We start from the raw sequence: 18,258 nt of genomic DNA, 5'->3' as shown, positions 1-18,258 counted from the left end.
GAGGTGGTAGAGTTCAGTGGAGTATAGGAAGAAGCAGCAGCAGCCATTTTAGCTGCACAGGACACTGATTTCCCCTCAAGCATGGAGCACAGGCAAGCTGACAGTTAACCACCAGCTTACAGCACATCTCTACCAGGCTGGCTGTGAGTTATAATGTTCATTTTACTCAACTGATGTTCCTCTTGATGCTTTAGTGTCTGGACACAATTTGAAAATACTGTGTTTGTTGACATTTGGTAGGTGACATACTCTTAGCTCCAGAAATGTGTTCATGTTAATAAGGAAGTTTGTCTTTGCTATAGAGAGAAGCAATGCTAGTTAATGACATTTTTCTTCTAACATTATTGTGATTATAATCACTGCTGTGTGTGTGTTTCAGGTGGAAGTACAGGTGCCATGGTGACGCTGAATCACTTGAGTGTGGAGGACCCAGACGATGGCTCTCCACTGCTGCCCGAGGCTGCGGAGGCTGCAATACCAACGCCTGTCTTTCACAGACAGCGAGTGATCACAAAGACTGACTCCAGGGACTTTTTCCTCAGCAGGTACATCTCTGCAGGCACTGTGTTTAATCTGTGGAGCTGTTATTTAATGCTATAATGCTGTTGTTTTTACTCTGCTGTACAGGAGTGAGAACCTTGCCTTCAGTCTGGTGCTGCTGATCGGATGCTACTCGGCTATTCTGATCCCTGCATATCTCCCCTTGGATAAAGCGGCAGCTCTCAGTGATGACAACCAACATCCCAAAGATCTTGTACGGGTACACATCTTAGCGATCATTTTTTGGATCATTTCTTCACTCTTACCAACACCTCTTCGCCCCTCTCTTCAGGTCTTGCTGAATCGGTCAGCCACCCTGCTGTCAGGCCCCTGTCAGCCTCGCTGGTGTCTGAACCACCTCAAGCCCCTGTCCTGTTCTGCAGGCCTCCTGGACATCCCTGTGTTTGTGCAGAAGGACAGGCCCGTGCCCTGGGATCTGTCCCCTCCTCTGGGGCTCCAGGGCAGCGAAGAGCATCTGGCCCTGGCTCTTGCATCTCTGCCTCAGCCTGGTCTGCCTCCATTGCTGAGGAGCGAGGGCGGCTGCAGGCGATGTGTGGTGGTGGGCAACGGAGGGGTTCTTCATGGGAGCCATCTCGGCTCCCATATAGATCAGTATGACATCATTATCAGGTATGTGCGCCAGTGTCAGACAGACACAAGTGGAAGGATATCTTACTGGTGTGATGTGGCTATTTTTAACTCATGCTGATGGATTTTTTCCTCAGCAGCCGACATTTGAATGAGGTTAAATACACTACATCAACAAAACAATCAATTTCATACATGTATTTTCATCTCCGTCACCAGGCTGAATAACGCTCCAGTGCCTGGTTTTGAAAGAGACGCCGGTTCTCGCACCACCATCCGCCTGATGTACCCAGAGGGAGCACCTCACTCCGCGAACGAGTACAAAAAGACCACAATGGTTGCTCTGGTGGTCTTCAAGAGCCTGGACCTGGACTGGCTCACTTCTGTCATCACCAAGCAGCCTCTGGTACATCACAGGGAACCATTGCACACAGAAAACGGTGTATTACATAAGCCACGAGTGTCACACAGCAACTCATGCAGCAACAGCGATATCACATCATCACACTCACTGCCTCGCATGCTCTATATCTCCTGTGTTGTTGTTGTTTTTTTAATAGAGCTTCTGGTCCAAAATGTGGTTCTGGAGGGAGGTGGTGGATAATATTCCACTGAGACCAGAGAATTTCAGGATCCTGCACCCGGAGATTATTCACAAGACGGGACAAGTTCTACAGAAATATGCTCTGAAACAGGGAAACGTGAGTTCTAACATGCTCTGTTGTATGCTTTCATACAATACTGCATGCAAAAAAAAGGGAAGCCTAGAACAATGGCACCACTGGGTGGCCTAACCTGTCCTGAATAATATATGGATATGACCGGCTCAGACATGTATTGACTTTGCTTTAAGCCTAGGAATTAAGGGAGTGAAAGGTGATCATTCTATTAGCCACTGCCCTTCACAATGGGTATTTATGATCATACTGACCAAAGAGCATTTTCTCTCCTCGAGTAGATGGTGCCAACACTTGGTGCTAGTGCGGTGGTGATGGCTCTGCAGCTGTGCGACCAGGTGAGCCTGGCGGGGTTCGGGTACGACATGCAGCACCCAGAGGCCAGGCTTCACTACTACGAGACCATACGCATGGACGCAATGAAGGCTCAGGTAAGTTTAGATTAACAAATAGTTGTTTTTAAGCCTTGCGTTTTGATTTATTCGTGGCTCATGCTTATTACCATCATCCAGGTGGTGCATGACGTCAGCGCCGAGAAGCTCTTCCTAAGGGACCTGGTGGCAGCGGGAGCTGTGACCGACCTCACGGGAGCTCTGTGAGTCAGCGGTGCGGACGCTGATAAAGTACTGAACTCTACATGCACTCCTCCTTCTCGCTGTGAGCCTGTGTGCGGTCCTCCATAACCGTGCCCTGCTGGAAGAATCCTACACAGCGTGGACTGACCTTTAGTGGGCTCACAGTCTCCAGGGTTGACTGACAAGTGAGCAAATTAAAGGTTAGACAAGCTCATGATCGGCGAGAAACTATAACCTCAACATATCTTGGTTAAATTCAATGAATTTATCACATCATCAGCTATTACGATTGTAGTAATTGTCATGTGGATGAATAATTATGCCATCACACGTGGGAACACGCTCAGCGATTCACTGGGTTTTTGTGAAATTAATGCAAAATGGTGCTTTTTCAATTCTGTTTACAATGACTCAATAAACACATTAATGTCAGACTACTGATATTTATTGTCTCCAAAAAACTAATCTATATTAAGGTAGACACAGTATGGCACGTTTCATTCATACACGTTATGGCAGTAGTAAAGGCAACAATGGACAGTATCTGTGTTTATGAAAATCAGCTTTAAATTTTAAAAAAGTGAAAACAAACATATACAGTATTACTAATAAATAGCAAACAGGTCACAAGTGAGTATTCAAAAATATATTACAAAACTTAAGATATTCTCAATATTCTTCATATAAGACACATAACAGTGCTTAAGTGCGCAATGGTGTTCGATTGTGCTCATCATAAGTGCTTCTAAAAAACGATGTTAGGTGAACTTATCAGAGGATAAATCACCTTATACACAATGAAAAAGATGCAAACATGAAATACAGGCACTGCACTTGCTGTAGGTTGCATCCAAAATTCCATACTAACATGCTATTTACTACGCTAAAACAGTATGTGAGATTTTTTACTATGTCCGAAACCTTAGTATGAAACCAATAGTACACAAATTGCATACTATTTCCGGTGAAATATCCCACAATGCAACCACAGTGACAACAATGTTCATAACGGACGTTGACGGACAGCTCTGTAACCTCAATAATGCTTCAATTTAACTGTAAGTATAAGATTTCACTTTGCTAGAAGTAATATATGTTTTAAATTTATTCAGACTTTGATTCTCACAAATGAGGTTGGCACAGGTTACCACGGTTACACGTCTCCAACCGGCACGGAGGCTCTCAGGAAGTGACGACATAAATTACTGCTCAGTGCGTCCGAAAAGATACATACTGCTGTTTATTCACTCAAAAGTATGTTGAACGATAGCACACCTATTCAGTATGCAGTGCATAGTATGTGATTTCGGACGCAGTGACAGTATATAATATCTGTAGGGATTGAGACAATGTTTTATTCAGTTCTTGGTAAAACAATAAACGAGTACCTTGGCTAGTGTGACTCGGTTCAAGTGTGTGGGTGTGTCTACAGCAGAGGGTTGCGCGACGGCTCCCACAGTTTGCTCGCCAGCTGCCTGCAGTGCTGGAGGATGATCTCAGAGGGAATGACCCCCAGGTGAACCGTCAGCAGCTCGTAGCACTTCACCACCTCGCCCTGGTGATTCTTGCTGTAGTACCGCAGCAGCTTCCTACGGGACACATTACTGTCAATTAGGGGTGGAAGAAAATATTGGAAATATATATAGGATATCGCCATATTATGTTTTGTGATACTGTATCGATTCTCAAAAACACTGTATTGATTTTTAATTAATGGTTTACATGCAACGACTAACTCCTTTATTTCATTTGCTAGGACATGTGCCCTCTCAGTGTATGTGCCCTTTCAAAGTAAAGCTGCAGTATGTTGTTGGATGTTACAGGTACTGTGATATATATAAATGCAGATCCCACTGTTCTGATTGCATAAAAAGTAAACTTTTTTAATTCAGATTTTATGCACACATATGGCGGTGTGTTATTTATAGTATGACAGTTTTCCTAAAATAAGATTATTTTTTAATATATCACCTTGCTTACAGTATCACATTATATCGCAATATATTGAACTGTAACCCCTGTACCATGATACGTATCGTATATTAGAAAAAGGTAGATTTTTGTCAATACATAGCCCACCTTTCTAGAGTCTCGTTTGGATTAATCACATCTATTTTTGTAATGCGCTGTTGTTTACCTGTAGTAGTCCCAGGCAAGCATCCCAATGGGGGCAGAGTCATCAGGCAGGATGGGTATGTCCCCTGCCTCTAACTTGAAGCCCTGATTGATCAGATATACAATTTATATTTATTTTTTTTACATTTACAGTATCATAGTATTTGTGATATTACTGGATACTAAAACATGACATGCCAGTAACTTACTGTTTCATTTTCAAACCAAAGGAAGTAGCAGAAGTAGAAGTCTCCGTCGCGCAGTGTGACCGTGGAGTAACCCTTCTGGAGATAGCGCCGTGTTGTGCTGACCAGGCCCCAAACCTTCAGGATGGATTAGTAAAGAGAAATTCATTGAAGACAAAGATGAGCATAACTACAATGTAGTGGGCATTTTAAAGGAATAGTTCAAAAGTTCGGGAAATGTGCTTATTTGCTTTGTTGCAGAGAGTTCTCTTTTATCTGTACGGTAAATATGAAGCTGAGGACAGCTGGCTTAGCGTAGTACAACGACTGGAGAGCTTGCTATTAAACATGTTGTATGGAGTTTGTTTAATCTGTACACAAACCAAAGTGTAAAATCTAAGGAATGTGGATGACTAATGGTGCCTTCAAATGGGGTCGTGTTTACCGTGTTCACGAGTTGAGTCCATATGAATGCCCCCCTCTTGTGGTATTCACGATCCCATAAGTGGAAAGTTTCTGAAAGCTCAGGGTTCACGAGTTGTGACGTGTTTGTTGACGTGGTTTGTAGGCCATGGAAGTTCGTTTTTCAATGCATATTGTAATTTTAGTCGTATATTGTTTTTCTTCATAATATTATAATATGTCTGGGGAAATGTTGATATTCCCAACGGCCTCATCTTTCTCCTCTGTCATTATGTCTTTGCATTTCCTGCATTATGTTACCTACTTGCTAGCTTGCTAACTTTTTAGCCTCTGTGGCTTCTAGACGCCGACAGTGACGTTAATATTGCCGTTGCTAAGCAGCGGTGTTCTCACGACTTAACCACTTGAACGCCAAGGATATTGTGAACACGGCTTCCCATGTTGTAAACACAAGCTCCATGTTTCATTTGAAGGCACCATAATTCTTGGCCATGAGCAGTAACTTCCTGGAGTATCAGCAGGTTCCCTGGCAACCGTTTCCTCCTGTTTCCAGTCTTTATGCTAAATTAAGATAATCTAACCGGCTGCTGGCTCCCGCTGCATGTTTACCGCTGCATGTTTATCACACGGATGTGAGAGTGGTATTGATCTTCTCATTTAACTCGTGTCAAGAAAGCAAATAAAAGTGTTCCCCAAAATGTTGAACTATTCCTTTAAAGCAAAAAAAAAAATGTGTATCTGTAACTTTTCTGTGATATATTTTAACCAATCACATCAGGAGTATTCAATTATTAATTTAATTTAATAATTAAATATTATTGGTTCTTTGCAGTGGATGTAGCAACAGACTAAAATGAGATTTAAATGACTTGATAAGATGAACAGTTTCTGGTGTGCCCTTCATTAATCAATCAGCAATTTAACACCACATTAATTAGACATGCTTTTCTGGTATGCTTGACCTTGCTTTTGATGAACTGAGCCACTGGTCCCTTCCCCAGCTCAGACATGTTGCGTTCAGTGATGTTGAGCGACGGCGCTATCATTTGGCCGGTGGAGCGGTCCACGCAGATAAAATGGATGAGGCCCGGGAAATCCTCCAGGTATGTGAGATTAACTGGGTCAAGATCAATACACTCGGGATAACAGTGAGATGTATTTCAAAGGGATAGCTTGGTGTGTGCATGTTGTTAAAATATGCATGCACTTGCAGGAATATTACAAATTCACACACACACACACACACACACACACACACACACACACACACACACACACACACACACACACACACACACACACACACACACACACACACACACACACACACACACACACACACACACAGCATGGCATCACAGAGAGCAGGATTATTTTGCTGACAGGATATGACACCATGGTGATATTCCTCTTGCTTTTCACCAACAGGAAGTCCTTCCAGTCCATCAGTTTCTCTCTGGGAGACAGAGAGGGTGAGGGAAAAAGAGAAGAGCACAAAGACAGTGACAAAGAAAAAGAGAGGAAGAAGATGCAGAAAGGAAAAAACTAATGACAAAATTCTAAACTGATTTGAAAATCTAACAAATAAGTTAACAACAAAACCAGTGCAAACAGATGTCGGGCTGACTGATACCCACTGCACCATGGTCTGGGCTCGTTCCTGCAGACCGGGCGACAGACGTCGAGGAATGTCGCCTGGTCCAGGCTCGATGAGAAAACACTGTCGGTATACTCCACACAGCTGGGTCTTCATATTCTTACACCCTTGGATGAGACTAAAACAAAAACATCAATGTATTAATCATTGAAAGGATTAAGATCCAACAGCTTTGCTATGATGTATTTTGGCCAGCAGAGGGCAGCAGCAGACTTACTCTTTGTTGAACCCAGGTCCTCCTTTGGCACGGTTCTTAAAGTCTGTCCAGACATTTTGTAACTGGGCAGACTGGATAGAAAACCAAGGAACAAAAGCAGATACATTTGTCCAGATACAAAAAACTGAAAATGCCTTAAATTCATTAAGTGCACTTATTTTTATAATATGCATGAACTGAACCTTTTGACTAAGGTAACTCAACATTAACCTTTAACATAACCTAACACAACATGACATAAAACACAACATTTTATATACTATATTATTATAAATACTAGTAAATAAGAATTTAAGAATTTGTTTGTAAACATCTATAAACATTTTTGCACGGCTATTATAAAGTTGTAACTGATGATTATAATATCTTGTTAAATCATTAATAAATACTTTGTAAAGCATCTATAAACTATTATTTAGATAGTTGATAGGTTGTCAATGGTTACTAATTGGTTTCTGGTCCATCTATCTATGTAATGTTTATAGATATTTTACAAACAATTACACTAATACTATTATTAAAGGTTTACAAAACATTTTGTAATCATTAACAAATACTTAATATAGTATGTAAAATGTGTGCAACAATAAACTGTTAATACATACTTTCTAATGTAATCAGAATGTAATAGTCATAGTCTCTTATCAGCTATGATACTATATATCATTTATAAATGTATTATTTCATTTTACACAAATTAATGATAAAATAACAGAAATGATACAATTACTAATTATTATTAAACCTTATTAATGACCATTTCATTGTTTGTTAACAGTGAAATAACTAATACCTGAAATGTAATTAGCTATCAATTTACAATTTATTAATAATGGTTATTATAAAGTGTTACCAAATACTTTAAAGTAAACTATTCTTAATTGGTGTGTTTACAAGGGAATCCCACTTTAAAATTAATGTAAGGTATTATTTGATAGACATGTGCTGGTGAGATGTAAAAGCTTCATTTAAAAGCAGATGATTGCTGGACATGTCGTGTATGGTGCACGTAAAAGCACACACCTGTATCTCACTAGGCCCCAGCGCTTTAATGAATTTATCCAGTTTGCTGCGGACTTCGTGTATAGTCGGCTGGCCTCTGGTAGCAGCAGATCCTTCTTGGCCTTCAATTAAACGCTTCTCCAGCTTGGCGAAGGCCTCCAGAAACGTATACACTGACATGGCCACTGCACTGGTGGGAATCTGACAGAGATAAAAAAAAAAAAGGAAAAAAAAGAATAGATGCTTAAGTGGTTCAACACTTCACAAAACATATCTTAAATAAGTCCAGATAAGTGTGTCACAAGTGTGCCCCCTACTGGCCACACAGCCAGAACATGAGAAGAACTGAGAGGGAGGGAACTGTGTCTACATGATGGAGAAATGAGGATGCAAGTACATGTGGATGGATGTGTGTTGGTGTCCACAAACCTTAGTTAGCAGCACTAGTGTGATGCCGGGCCACAGTGGCAGACAGTACATGGAGTGAGGCATCATGGGATACAGCCCGTCTTTGAGGGAGACCTCTAAGAAGACTCTGCGAGGGGTCGAAGGGTCGGGTGGAGGAACTTCCAGAGTCTGCAAGCTGTCCTCTGCCATCTGAAGAGATTATCATTATGTTTTTTTGCAATTGCCAAGACACAAAAACTGGTACTTGTGGCACAAATATTAAAACCACAAAGTCATGTAGCCTATCTACTGACCAGGTATGCTAAACCCTAAGCACATCGTTTACTTTGAAATTCTAAAACACACTTTTTGCAAATAACTCCACATGGTTATCTACATCAGACACATCATTCAAAGGTAAAAGCCGGAGTGTGTTGTTAGCTAAACACCACCTACACTCAAATATTAAATCACCTGCACCCAGAATGCACCTGTGAAATCACCTGTAACCTTGTCAATTTTAGAGTTTATATAGTCTTGAATGAAGTGTTATCTTTTGCAAGAAATGTAAGATATTTTGTGCATGTTTTTGGTTTTTGTGTGTAGAGTTTTGAAAAAAGGGGGTCCTAGTTTCCGAAATTGTGTTTTAGCAATTGCAAAAAAACTGTAAACATTATTTTGAGGTCTCATTCAAACCAAACAATTTAACTATTGGAAATACAAACTGAGATATACTCTCACCTGGACGTCTGGGTCCACAAACTCAAACACAGGAGTGCTCCCTCTCACTGGCTTGTCTGCCGACATACACACAAATGAAAACAACATGCAACATATTGTTGTTGCTATATATTGTAATAAGAGAAATAACTGACTAAACAATGAATACTCAGACTCTACTACACAACCCACCTGAACTGCTTGAGTTCCCGTCTGTAGGGGAGGGCTCTGGCGTGTAAAAACTGTCAGGACCAGAACCGGATGTACTCTCAACATCCTTCACAGACAACATGCACAGAAACGGACGATCAGAAACAAGGTGACCAACATCTCGTGGTGGTGCTGTGTGAGCAGCTGCCGGCATTTTCTACCTCAGGATTTGGATCATCCTGGTCTACGTTGCTAGGATACATATTCTGTGCCATGATGATGAGGGCGAGGAGGTCTGAGGTGGAGAGTGAGCTCGCACTGCGGCTAGAAGGAGCAGCAGAGCAAAGAGACGGCTTTATAAAGGAATTTTTCAATAAATTAAAATGACAAAGAGATGGGACACTTTATAAATTGTTTTCAGTAAATTCAAATGAAGCCTCTTCCCTGACTTAAAAGCTATAAATAAGAAATAGTGCAAGTTATGGAATAAAAGTGAGTGGTTTCTGGACATGTGTACCTGGAGTAGAAGGCGAGCAGCTTGGTGTGAACCAGGATGAAGGCGTGCAGCACCTCCTCTCCTGCTCGCTCTACACTGCTGTTGAGCTGCTGAACTAAACGGCGCTCCAGGAACTCGATGCACTGCTCGCACAGTGTGGGGTGGATCAGCCTCTCCACCGCCTGAGAGAGAGAGGGAGGAGACGACACGAGAGCGTGGGTGATAATGACGATATTAAACATTACTTCCATCCTAGCTTGAAGCACTGAAAGAGACTGGCTTTTCATGACCCGTAATGAGAAAGAGGACTGAAGGATAGCTGGCGGGGTATGATTCATTAATCTAACCTAAAAATTACCTTGACTGGACATATAACTTCTGAAATGATAGCCTTTTTGAATCATGCTTTTTATTGTTTCTTTATGAAAAAAATGTTAACAACCTAAACCTTAACAAATAAAATAATATGTAAATATAATAGCAGGTAGTAACGGTAAATTGAAAAACAAACAATTAAAAAATAAGGGAGGAGAAAAAATAGTAATAATAAAAAAATATAATAATCAAATAAATAAATGAAAATCATTCAATCAATTAATAAATCAATAAATAATAAATAAATACGAATTAAACACTAGATTCCCAAAACATACTTATACCCCTCTGGTCCGAAATGATAACCTTAAAGGGGAATCCATCCATCATCGTGTTAATAGGGGAAAGGTAGAGGGTTCAAATAACAATAATCCAGAAAAAAACCCAAATTATAAAATAGGACAATGTCTACATTTTTAAGATAACACCTTGAATGTCAAGTTGTAACTGGTGTTGAATAGACAGCTATACAGACATGGCTTGAGCCATGAGCTTTTCATTCCTACGTAAGCACGGGAGCAGAAAAAAATAATATAAACATTCATTAAAAAGGGACTTTCTAGCTCTTTCTGCCATCTAGTGGTTAAAGTTTTTACAGTCAGGGCTTCACTCATAAATAATGTGACTCAAAACGCAAAAACAAAAGATCATTTAAATGGTTGAATGCCCAAAAACTGTGAGATTGATGGAAACAAAGATCCAAATATATTGTAGAGCAAGACAAAAAAGACACTAGACTATGTAAGTATGAGTAATAATTAAATATATCAGACACATCATAACACGACACCTAAAAATAATAATAATAATAATATGTGTGCATTATCATAACACTGTCAGCTCAATAATGTCTCTGGCTTTGCTTTATTGCATACAGGACTCCTGTGGGGACAAAGATATTAGATCTGTATCAAGGTGGCAGACGTCTGCACTCTGCTGTAAAGCTGTGTCTTTTGGTATCGTCTTGTCCCCCATGTATAAACAATCTGTTGAGGGAAACGTTTGCAGAACAAAATCTATACCAAACCTTCAAAAAATAAGAAACAAAACAAAAAAAAGGTACAAATTCTCCTTTAAAGCCTGCTGTATAAAGTAGCAAAGCACTGCACCTCCACTAAGAAGCTCTGGTCGTTCTCTCGGAGGTGGCTGTAGGTCTCCAGCAGGCTCTGGAGATGCTTCCACAGCCTCGCTCTCTGCTCCGTGTCCTGAGGACGCAGTCTGGGGACAAACACAGTTCACATATCAACCAGACGGTGCATTAAAACGGTCCAGTATCAAGAGGGAACACGACTAAATGTCTCACTCTCTCCTGAGGAGGTTACTGCTGAGGGTGACCATGCCAAACATGACCTCGATCATCTTCTTCATCACATAGATCTTCCTCCTCAGATCACCCTCTCCCTCCTCGCCGTCTCCATTCACAGCGATATAGAGACACTCGTCAAACTGAGGGGGACACAAATTGACCTAATTAGCTTTGCATTGCACATGAATGAAATAGAAAATTAAGTAAGAGATGGTTGCATTAATAAGAAATACATGAAAAAGAGTTAAAAAAGGCTGCTGGAACTGAATGGACCAGGAACATAGTATATCATGCACTGCAGGAGGACAAAGCTCGGTTTCATTCCTTAACAAGACTCACATGACGAACACGACGCTTCGCTGTAAGAGCGGCCTACATTTAGGTCACAGAGCCGTTAGTGTTGGCAACGCAAAGTTCAAGAATGCAGGAATCTGCTTTAAGCATGAAGGGATTTCAAAAATAAGGCCAAAAGTCACAAGATCACATTCTTTTCTGGGAATTTGTGCAGGGGACGAAAACCGCCTTTTATTTTGGAAGTCAGGCGCTATACCTGGTGTAGCACGTAGATATGGTTGTCCTCTGTGGTGAAGGAGGTGTAGCTGTCGCCCAGCCGGTACACCATGGTGATGCAGGAGATGATGATGGGAGCGAACAGAGTGCTGATGCTGTCCTCGAAGGCTGGAAGCTGACCACCACAACAAAGGAAAGGAAAGAGTTACAGCTACAGGACGGCAGTTAAAAACCATACGCGCAACATCGGTTGATTTTCTTCCATCTTACCCCCTGGCCGTCCTCTTGAGACGCCCCATACTGCTCCTGGACGTTCTGCTGAAATTCTGGGTCAGTCCAGTGGAAGAGGACCTCGGCGCTCTCACTGGCTATGAGCAAGCACTTCATCTGGACCACAGACACACTCCTCCTGTCCCGCTTCGCTGTGGTGTCCTATTTACTCCAACCACTCCACATGCATCATGCTGTAATGAAAAAGGTCAAAAGTATTGTAGTAAAAGAGTCTGGAACATTATTTTCACACAGGCCTAGTTATGAATACATTAGCCACTGGAGAAGCTGAAAGCAATGGGGAAACTTTTTCCCACGCTGCATTGCCCTTTGACCTTAAATAAACAGTATCTAAGAGCTGATATTCTATCAATGACAACCTCTGGTGAGAACATAGATTAAAAAAAAAGTAAGGTCAGAGGCGCTGTCAGTCAAAGCAGATATGAGTCCACTGTGCTCCCATTCACTGACGCTGTTTGGCAATTGCACCTCAAAAGAAATATTCTCATTCTCCTCAAGATTAAAACAAAACAAACAAGATTTATAAGCCTTAATTTGTTGATAAATGGGTGACTGAGCTTTGTAAAGCCCTCTAAAATCAGCTTACTCAAAGTAGAAAAAAAACAACCTCAAAATCTAAATGCCATTATACTAAATCTACAATCCTTTAAATTTAGTACCTTCTGTTTTGTTTTAACAACTCTTTGTAAGGTGTTGGACTTCATTCATATCACAGAAAGGTCCATTTGCAAAGATGTTATAATGATCATGAGGAACTACCATTGTGAAATCTTTCTTGTCTCCACTCACCATCATAAACCTGTGATTGCAACACTTCCTTAATATTGCTAACCATCATCAGAGTTGTGCACACAGCCTGCAGTGCTGCTGACCTTTTACACATGCATTTGATCATGTTAACGTGCTGTGAGTGTGAATGAACCCAGTACTGATAACCTGATATCTGCTGTATGTATCTACTATAGACTATAAATGTGCAGTCAGGCATGACATAAAGGTACAATGTCATACATTTACAGATTGCCCCACAATCATATATTTTTCATCTTTTCTTTTCTACTTCTACTCCACCACATTTCAGAAGGAAATATTGAAGTACTTTTTACTACACTATAATTATCAGACCGCTTTAGTTACTAGTTAATAGTTTGGATCCAAAAAATACGAAGAGCTTACAAAATATATTTTCTTACAACTTAAACTACCGAACAGTATACACAAGTATAGTTGAAACGATTAGTCGATTGACAGAAAATGAATTGGAAACTGTTTTGATAGTGGTAATTTTTCATGCAAAAACGCTTCATGGTTCCAGCTTCACAAATGTGAGGATTTGCTGCTTTTCTTTTTAATTCTTTTTAATGTATTTCTAATAGTTGGGAATGTATTATAATTGGTTGGACAACACAGGCATTGTGAAGATGTCACTTTGGGCTATGAGAAGTTGTGATCTCACTATTTTCAGAATTTTTACAATCAATTGGTTAAACCTGCAGTAGGCAGAATATTTTTGGCACCACGATACCAGAGTGGATAGCTATAGTAAATGACATGTATGCTATTTTTTCGTCGTCTTCAGAGAGATGTATTTCTGGACCAAGTGGGTCAAATATGTAAGGTCCTTACGGCCGGATATTGTGGAGGTATCGAATGAATGACCCTGTAATGTTGTCTTAAGCCCCCTTTCACACAGCCTGTTCAAGGCGGGATTGTCAGTCCCGCAGTTATTCTGCCTTGCTGTTTTGTTTGAAAGGTACTCGAACCGATTAATCAAAATAGTTGGTAATTAATTTGATAGCCCCAAAATAAAAATTAAAAAAGTAAAACAGATCACAAGTTAAAGTGGCAGTAGGCAGTATGTTTTTGGCATCATTGGGCAAAAATTACCTAAAATAACCTTTCAGCATATTATAATTCAAGTGTTCTGAGAGAAAACTAGACTTCTGCACCTCCTCATGGCTCTGTTTTCAGGCTTTAAAAGATCTAGCCCGTGACGGGAGACTTTGGCCAATCACAGGTCATTTCAGAGAGAGTGTTCCTATTGGCTGTTCTCCTGCTGGCGGGCGGTGCTTGGTATTTCCTCAACTGATCTCAGCATGGCTGCCGGGTCACAAACTTTCTCATTTTACAGCTAAACAGTATTTTACAGTACAAGATGTTTCTGAAAACATTTGAGGTGAGAAATAGACATTACAGTAACAGAATATTGATTCATATTTGATCAGTGCTGCCTAGTTTGACCGTTTGAGTAATTGACAGCTGCTCATAGACGGCAGACTCCAGATCAGCTCTTACTGCTTGTTTTCCTCCGGTCTGTGAAAGCTTGCAGATGCTATTAAGGGGCACTGGAGGACACTAGAGGACCATGATTTTTTCCAGATTACCTGTCTCATACACTACTGTCAGGATATAGAGACCGTTTTATAAAAAAATAACTTTTTTTAATCATATTTGCTCCATTTCTACCCACTGCTGCCTTAAGTCATTTTTCATACAAAAACGCTTCATCGTACTAGCTTCACAAATGTGAAGATTTGCTGCGTTTCTTTTTCATTATTTTAATTTATTTAATTTTTTTTTTTTTAAATCAAACAATTAATTAATTAATTAATTAATGGAGAATATAATCAGCAGATTAATACATAATGAAAATAATCATGTGTTGCAATAGTCAAATATGAGCTCCACCTCAACTGACTACACTATTATAATCTTGCTTTTACATGAATGCATGAGTAATAATAATAATAATAATAACCTAATGATATATAACAGTATAACAGTCACAGGGTGCAAATTGTCAAGATTGAGAACTTTTACTTTTAATACTTCTGATTATACTTTTACTTAAGTTACATTATCAATGCAGGACTTATACTTGTAATAGAGTATTTCAACAGTGTGCTATTAGTACTTTTACTTCAGTAAATGATCTGAAATTCCTCCACCACTGACTGTATGAGCCTGTATGTAGGTCACAGGGTTTATTCAGCTGATGCCAAAGACTTTAATATGTGTTTATCATGTGAAGCTGTTCTGATCCGTAGATTACACCCCGTGTTTTACATAAAACCTTAAATTACTTCCCTCTTTCTAAACTGTGAACTTCCTCGATGCCCGCTGACTGACTGTCCACATGGAGAACAAACACACAGTTACAGTTCATGTCACAAACTCACTGTGTGTTGTCTGTGTCGGATGATCCTCCATCATCTCAGTCTCAGTGTGTCTGCTGTCTCAAACTCTGCAGCTCTCCTCAGCTGGTGGACGGCTTCATCGCTGCTGTTGTTGTCTCAACTCTCAACCTCTCAACCCAACCTGCTTCTTCCTCCTCCTCATGCAACGTGCAACACTCAGTCATGTGACAGCAGCAGCAGGAAGTGAAGCTGATCTGAACACAGATAGAGATATGAAGCTGTTGAAGGGCTGTCCTTTACAACTGCTCCTGGATAAGAGTTCGTAGTAAATGTTGATTCTTGTCAATGGGTCTGGTAGCAGCAGCAGCCTGGTGATCAGTGAGGCACGAGCAGATCACGTGCTGCTGCCTGAGGTGGGTCACGTGACTGAGAGGCTGCTGTGTAGAGACAGTTTGGTATTTGAGGAATGTGGTTCAATGGTTGAGATCAGACTGCGAGTTTTTTTGACATGTATTCAATTCAATTCAAACTTTATTGCAGACTCAAGGTCCAGATAAGAAAAAAGAAAGAAACAACAATGCATTACAATACAGGAAGCACTATAAAAAAGTCATGATTAAAAGATATTAAAATATAAATATTAATATAAATATATACATACATCAATGCCTTACATATAAGGAACAATACCAGTGCCTCCACAGCTGTGATTGGTACCGTGTAGTACTAAATCTGATGTGAGACAACCACAAGATGATGTCATTCTCACAGTGATTAAACCAGCATATAAATTTGTACATGAGATTTCTTAATACAGTTTGAAAAGTGTTTATGCCTGCAGACACAAACATCTCACTTGCACTACAACATCTTGGTCTTTTTAGTAATATTCTCATTGCATCATTATATGCAACCTGAAGTCTCTGTAAGCTCGCTTTTTTTATAGTTTGACCACAAATGGGCTGCATATACAGTGGAGCACAATATGCTCTGAACAGAGACATCTTCACTCTATCCGAACTAAACTTCCGTGAAAGAATGTTTGCTTGTGCGTACATGTTGCGGCATTGCCTATAAATATCATCATCATCATCTGTCATGTCTTCAGTAATGAAATGTCCAAGATAGATGTGTATGAGATGTAGTGCAAATCTTCAAAGAAAATAGGACTCCTTTAGTCAAATGTATCAGAACACAAAACAGCAAAATCTGGAAACACCACTACTGATTTTTTTTTAATTCATTTGGATTTATTAATCTCTACATACAGAGGAACAAAAGATTTTTTTTCTTCTTTCTGTCAATACAGTAGTTACATAAACATGTTCAGATTTTTCATTACAAAAAAATCAGTAAATATATTTCACAGTATAAAAATAATATAAAAATACAATAAATTATACAACAAATAAAATGTAAGGAAAGGAAAAGATGAATAAAAAAACCCAAACAGAAATATCAATCGGGGTCTGTTAAACAATTGGTGAACAAGAAAAAATGTTCACAATATGAATACCACAGTAATACAAAGATTGGGGGCTGTTTTTACATAAACCTCTAATTTAATAAAATACCACATAAAATTCTGATCAATATAAGGAGAAGTTATGAATTAGATTTAATTGCTTAAAGGTGCAGTGTGTAGGATCTGGCGGCAACTAGCAGAGAGGTTGCAGATTGCAACCAACTGAAACTTGTGTGCCAAACATGTAGGAGAACTACAGTGGCCGACATGAAAACGCAAATGGCCCCATCATAGACTGTAGATAAGAAGTGGACGTAGTCACCGTGACGTCACCCATTTGTTTGTGGACTGACGTTTTGAAGCCTTGAGTTCGGCATTTTGGCCATCGCCATCTTGGTTTTTCTGCTGTCACCATCTTGTTTTTGGCCGTCGCCATCTTGGTTTTTGGCCGTCGCCAAATCTTGGCGATTTTTAGACAACCAAAATGTTACATTTAACTTTCATGAACTAAAAACACGCTGTGAAAGGGGTTTAAGTTGTAAGACAAAACGCGGACAACTCTCAGACGCCCAAAGCATCCCCTGCTTTATGGTCTATTTGACTCTAAATGGGATCATAATTTACTAAATGAACATCATGCTGTATTGAAGAAGACTTGAAACTAGCGATTGAGACCATAAACTCATGTTTACAATGTTTACTGAGGTAATAAATCAAGAGAGAAGTAGGCTCATTTTCTCAGACTTCTATACAATCAGACTTCTTTTTGCAACCAGAGGAGTCGCCCCCTGCTGGCTGTTAGAAAGAATGCAAGTTTAAGGCACTTCAGCATTTGCTTCACTTCTCAGACCACTTGAGACCACTAGAGTTGCCCTCTGGACTCTCTCTAGAGCCAGTATTTGGTTTGTCCGTTCTGGGCTACTGTAGAAACATGGCAGCCGGCTCCCTGAAGAGGACACGCTCCGTATGTAGATATAAGCGGCTCATTCTAAGATAACGAAAACACAACGATTCTTATTTTCAGGTGATTATACAATGAGGAAAACATCTACTTATTAATATTATATTCCATTTATTCCGCCTAAATGTTACACACTTTAAAGCTATCCTACAACATACATGGACCTGAATATGTTAAAAAGTCCCAGCACTCAGCTCACAAACATTATTAATAGAAAAGAGAGACAAGAAAGTCACAATAAACTATAAACTCAATATTGAGTAGCCTCCTATATAAATATTACAGATTTTTGATCAAGGGAGCGACTTGTAGCAGACACACATTACATATATGCTGCATATACACACTCACCAAACACCAGGCTGTTTCTCAGAGAATGTTTTGATGGCTATAACAAATCTGTGTTGTATCACAATATTCAGCACAAACTGTATGCTTGGCTTCTAAGCAGAGCAAAGAACCCATAGCAACATAAATATTT

The 18,258-nt window shown here is 39.9% G+C and overlaps 2 protein-coding genes across 2 annotated transcripts; one reads left to right on the top strand and one right to left on the bottom strand.

The window, feature by feature from the left end:
* The first annotated feature begins 4 nt into the window (after nt 1-4).
* Nucleotides 5-2,810, top strand: st3gal7 (ST3 beta-galactoside alpha-2,3-sialyltransferase 7). Its single transcript, XM_037781359.1, has 8 exons — nt 5-143; nt 380-545; nt 628-754; nt 833-1,170; nt 1,348-1,534; nt 1,689-1,829; nt 2,087-2,236; nt 2,318-2,810. The coding sequence occupies exons 2-8, from the start codon at nt 397-399 to the stop codon at nt 2,402-2,404; spliced, it is 1,179 nt and encodes a 392-aa protein (XP_037637287.1). The 5' UTR covers nt 5-143; nt 380-396; the 3' UTR covers nt 2,405-2,810.
* Nucleotides 2,811-3,565: 755 nt separating this feature from the next.
* Nucleotides 3,566-15,763, bottom strand: hps1 (HPS1 biogenesis of lysosomal organelles complex 3 subunit 1). Its single transcript, XM_037783310.1, has 18 exons — nt 15,394-15,763; nt 12,194-12,387; nt 11,964-12,098; nt 11,411-11,553; nt 11,217-11,325; nt 9,754-9,914; nt 9,458-9,560; nt 9,279-9,363; nt 9,108-9,163; nt 8,409-8,576; nt 8,001-8,180; nt 6,978-7,048; nt 6,741-6,878; nt 6,494-6,559; nt 6,066-6,210; nt 4,705-4,818; nt 4,518-4,600; nt 3,566-3,969 (listed from the first exon to the last, which is right to left on the bottom strand). Exons 2-18 carry the CDS (start codon nt 12,308-12,310, stop codon nt 3,807-3,809), a joined length of 2,037 nt encoding a protein of 678 aa, XP_037639238.1. The 5' UTR covers nt 12,311-12,387; nt 15,394-15,763; the 3' UTR covers nt 3,566-3,806.
* Nucleotides 15,764-18,258: the final 2,495 nt, after the last annotated feature.

The sequence above is a fragment of the Sebastes umbrosus genome, chromosome 10 (genome assembly GCF_015220745.1).
Source record: "Sebastes umbrosus isolate fSebUmb1 chromosome 10, fSebUmb1.pri, whole genome shotgun sequence".
NCBI classification, from domain to species: domain Eukaryota; kingdom Metazoa; phylum Chordata; class Actinopteri; order Perciformes; family Sebastidae; genus Sebastes; species Sebastes umbrosus.
The sequence above is the reverse complement of the archived record's forward strand: the minus strand, read 5'-3'. Positions and strand labels throughout refer to the sequence as shown.

Bases quoted from the DNA above. Each gene is read 5' to 3' on its own strand.
- st3gal7 (XM_037781359.1), top strand. From the start codon at position 397: ATGGTGACGCTGAATCACTTGAGTGTGGAGGACCCAGACGATGGCTCT. The intron at 1,535-1,688 runs GTACATCACAGG...TTTTTTTAATAG, and splicing joins TCATCACCAAGCAGCCTCTG to AGCTTCTGGTCCAAAATGTG. The intron at 2,237-2,317 runs GTAAGTTTAGAT...ACCATCATCCAG, and splicing joins TGGACGCAATGAAGGCTCAG to GTGGTGCATGACGTCAGCGC.
- hps1 (XM_037783310.1), bottom strand. From the start codon at position 12,310: ATGAAGTGCTTGCTCATAGCCAGTGAGAGCGCCGAGGTCCTCTTCCAC. The intron at 12,099-12,193 runs GTAAGATGGAAG...TGTGGTGGTCAG, and splicing joins CTCAAGAGGACGGCCAGGGG to CTTCCAGCCTTCGAGGACAG. The intron at 8,577-9,107 runs GTGAGAGTATAT...TAATCTCTTCAG, and splicing joins TTGTGGACCCAGACGTCCAG to ATGGCAGAGGACAGCTTGCA.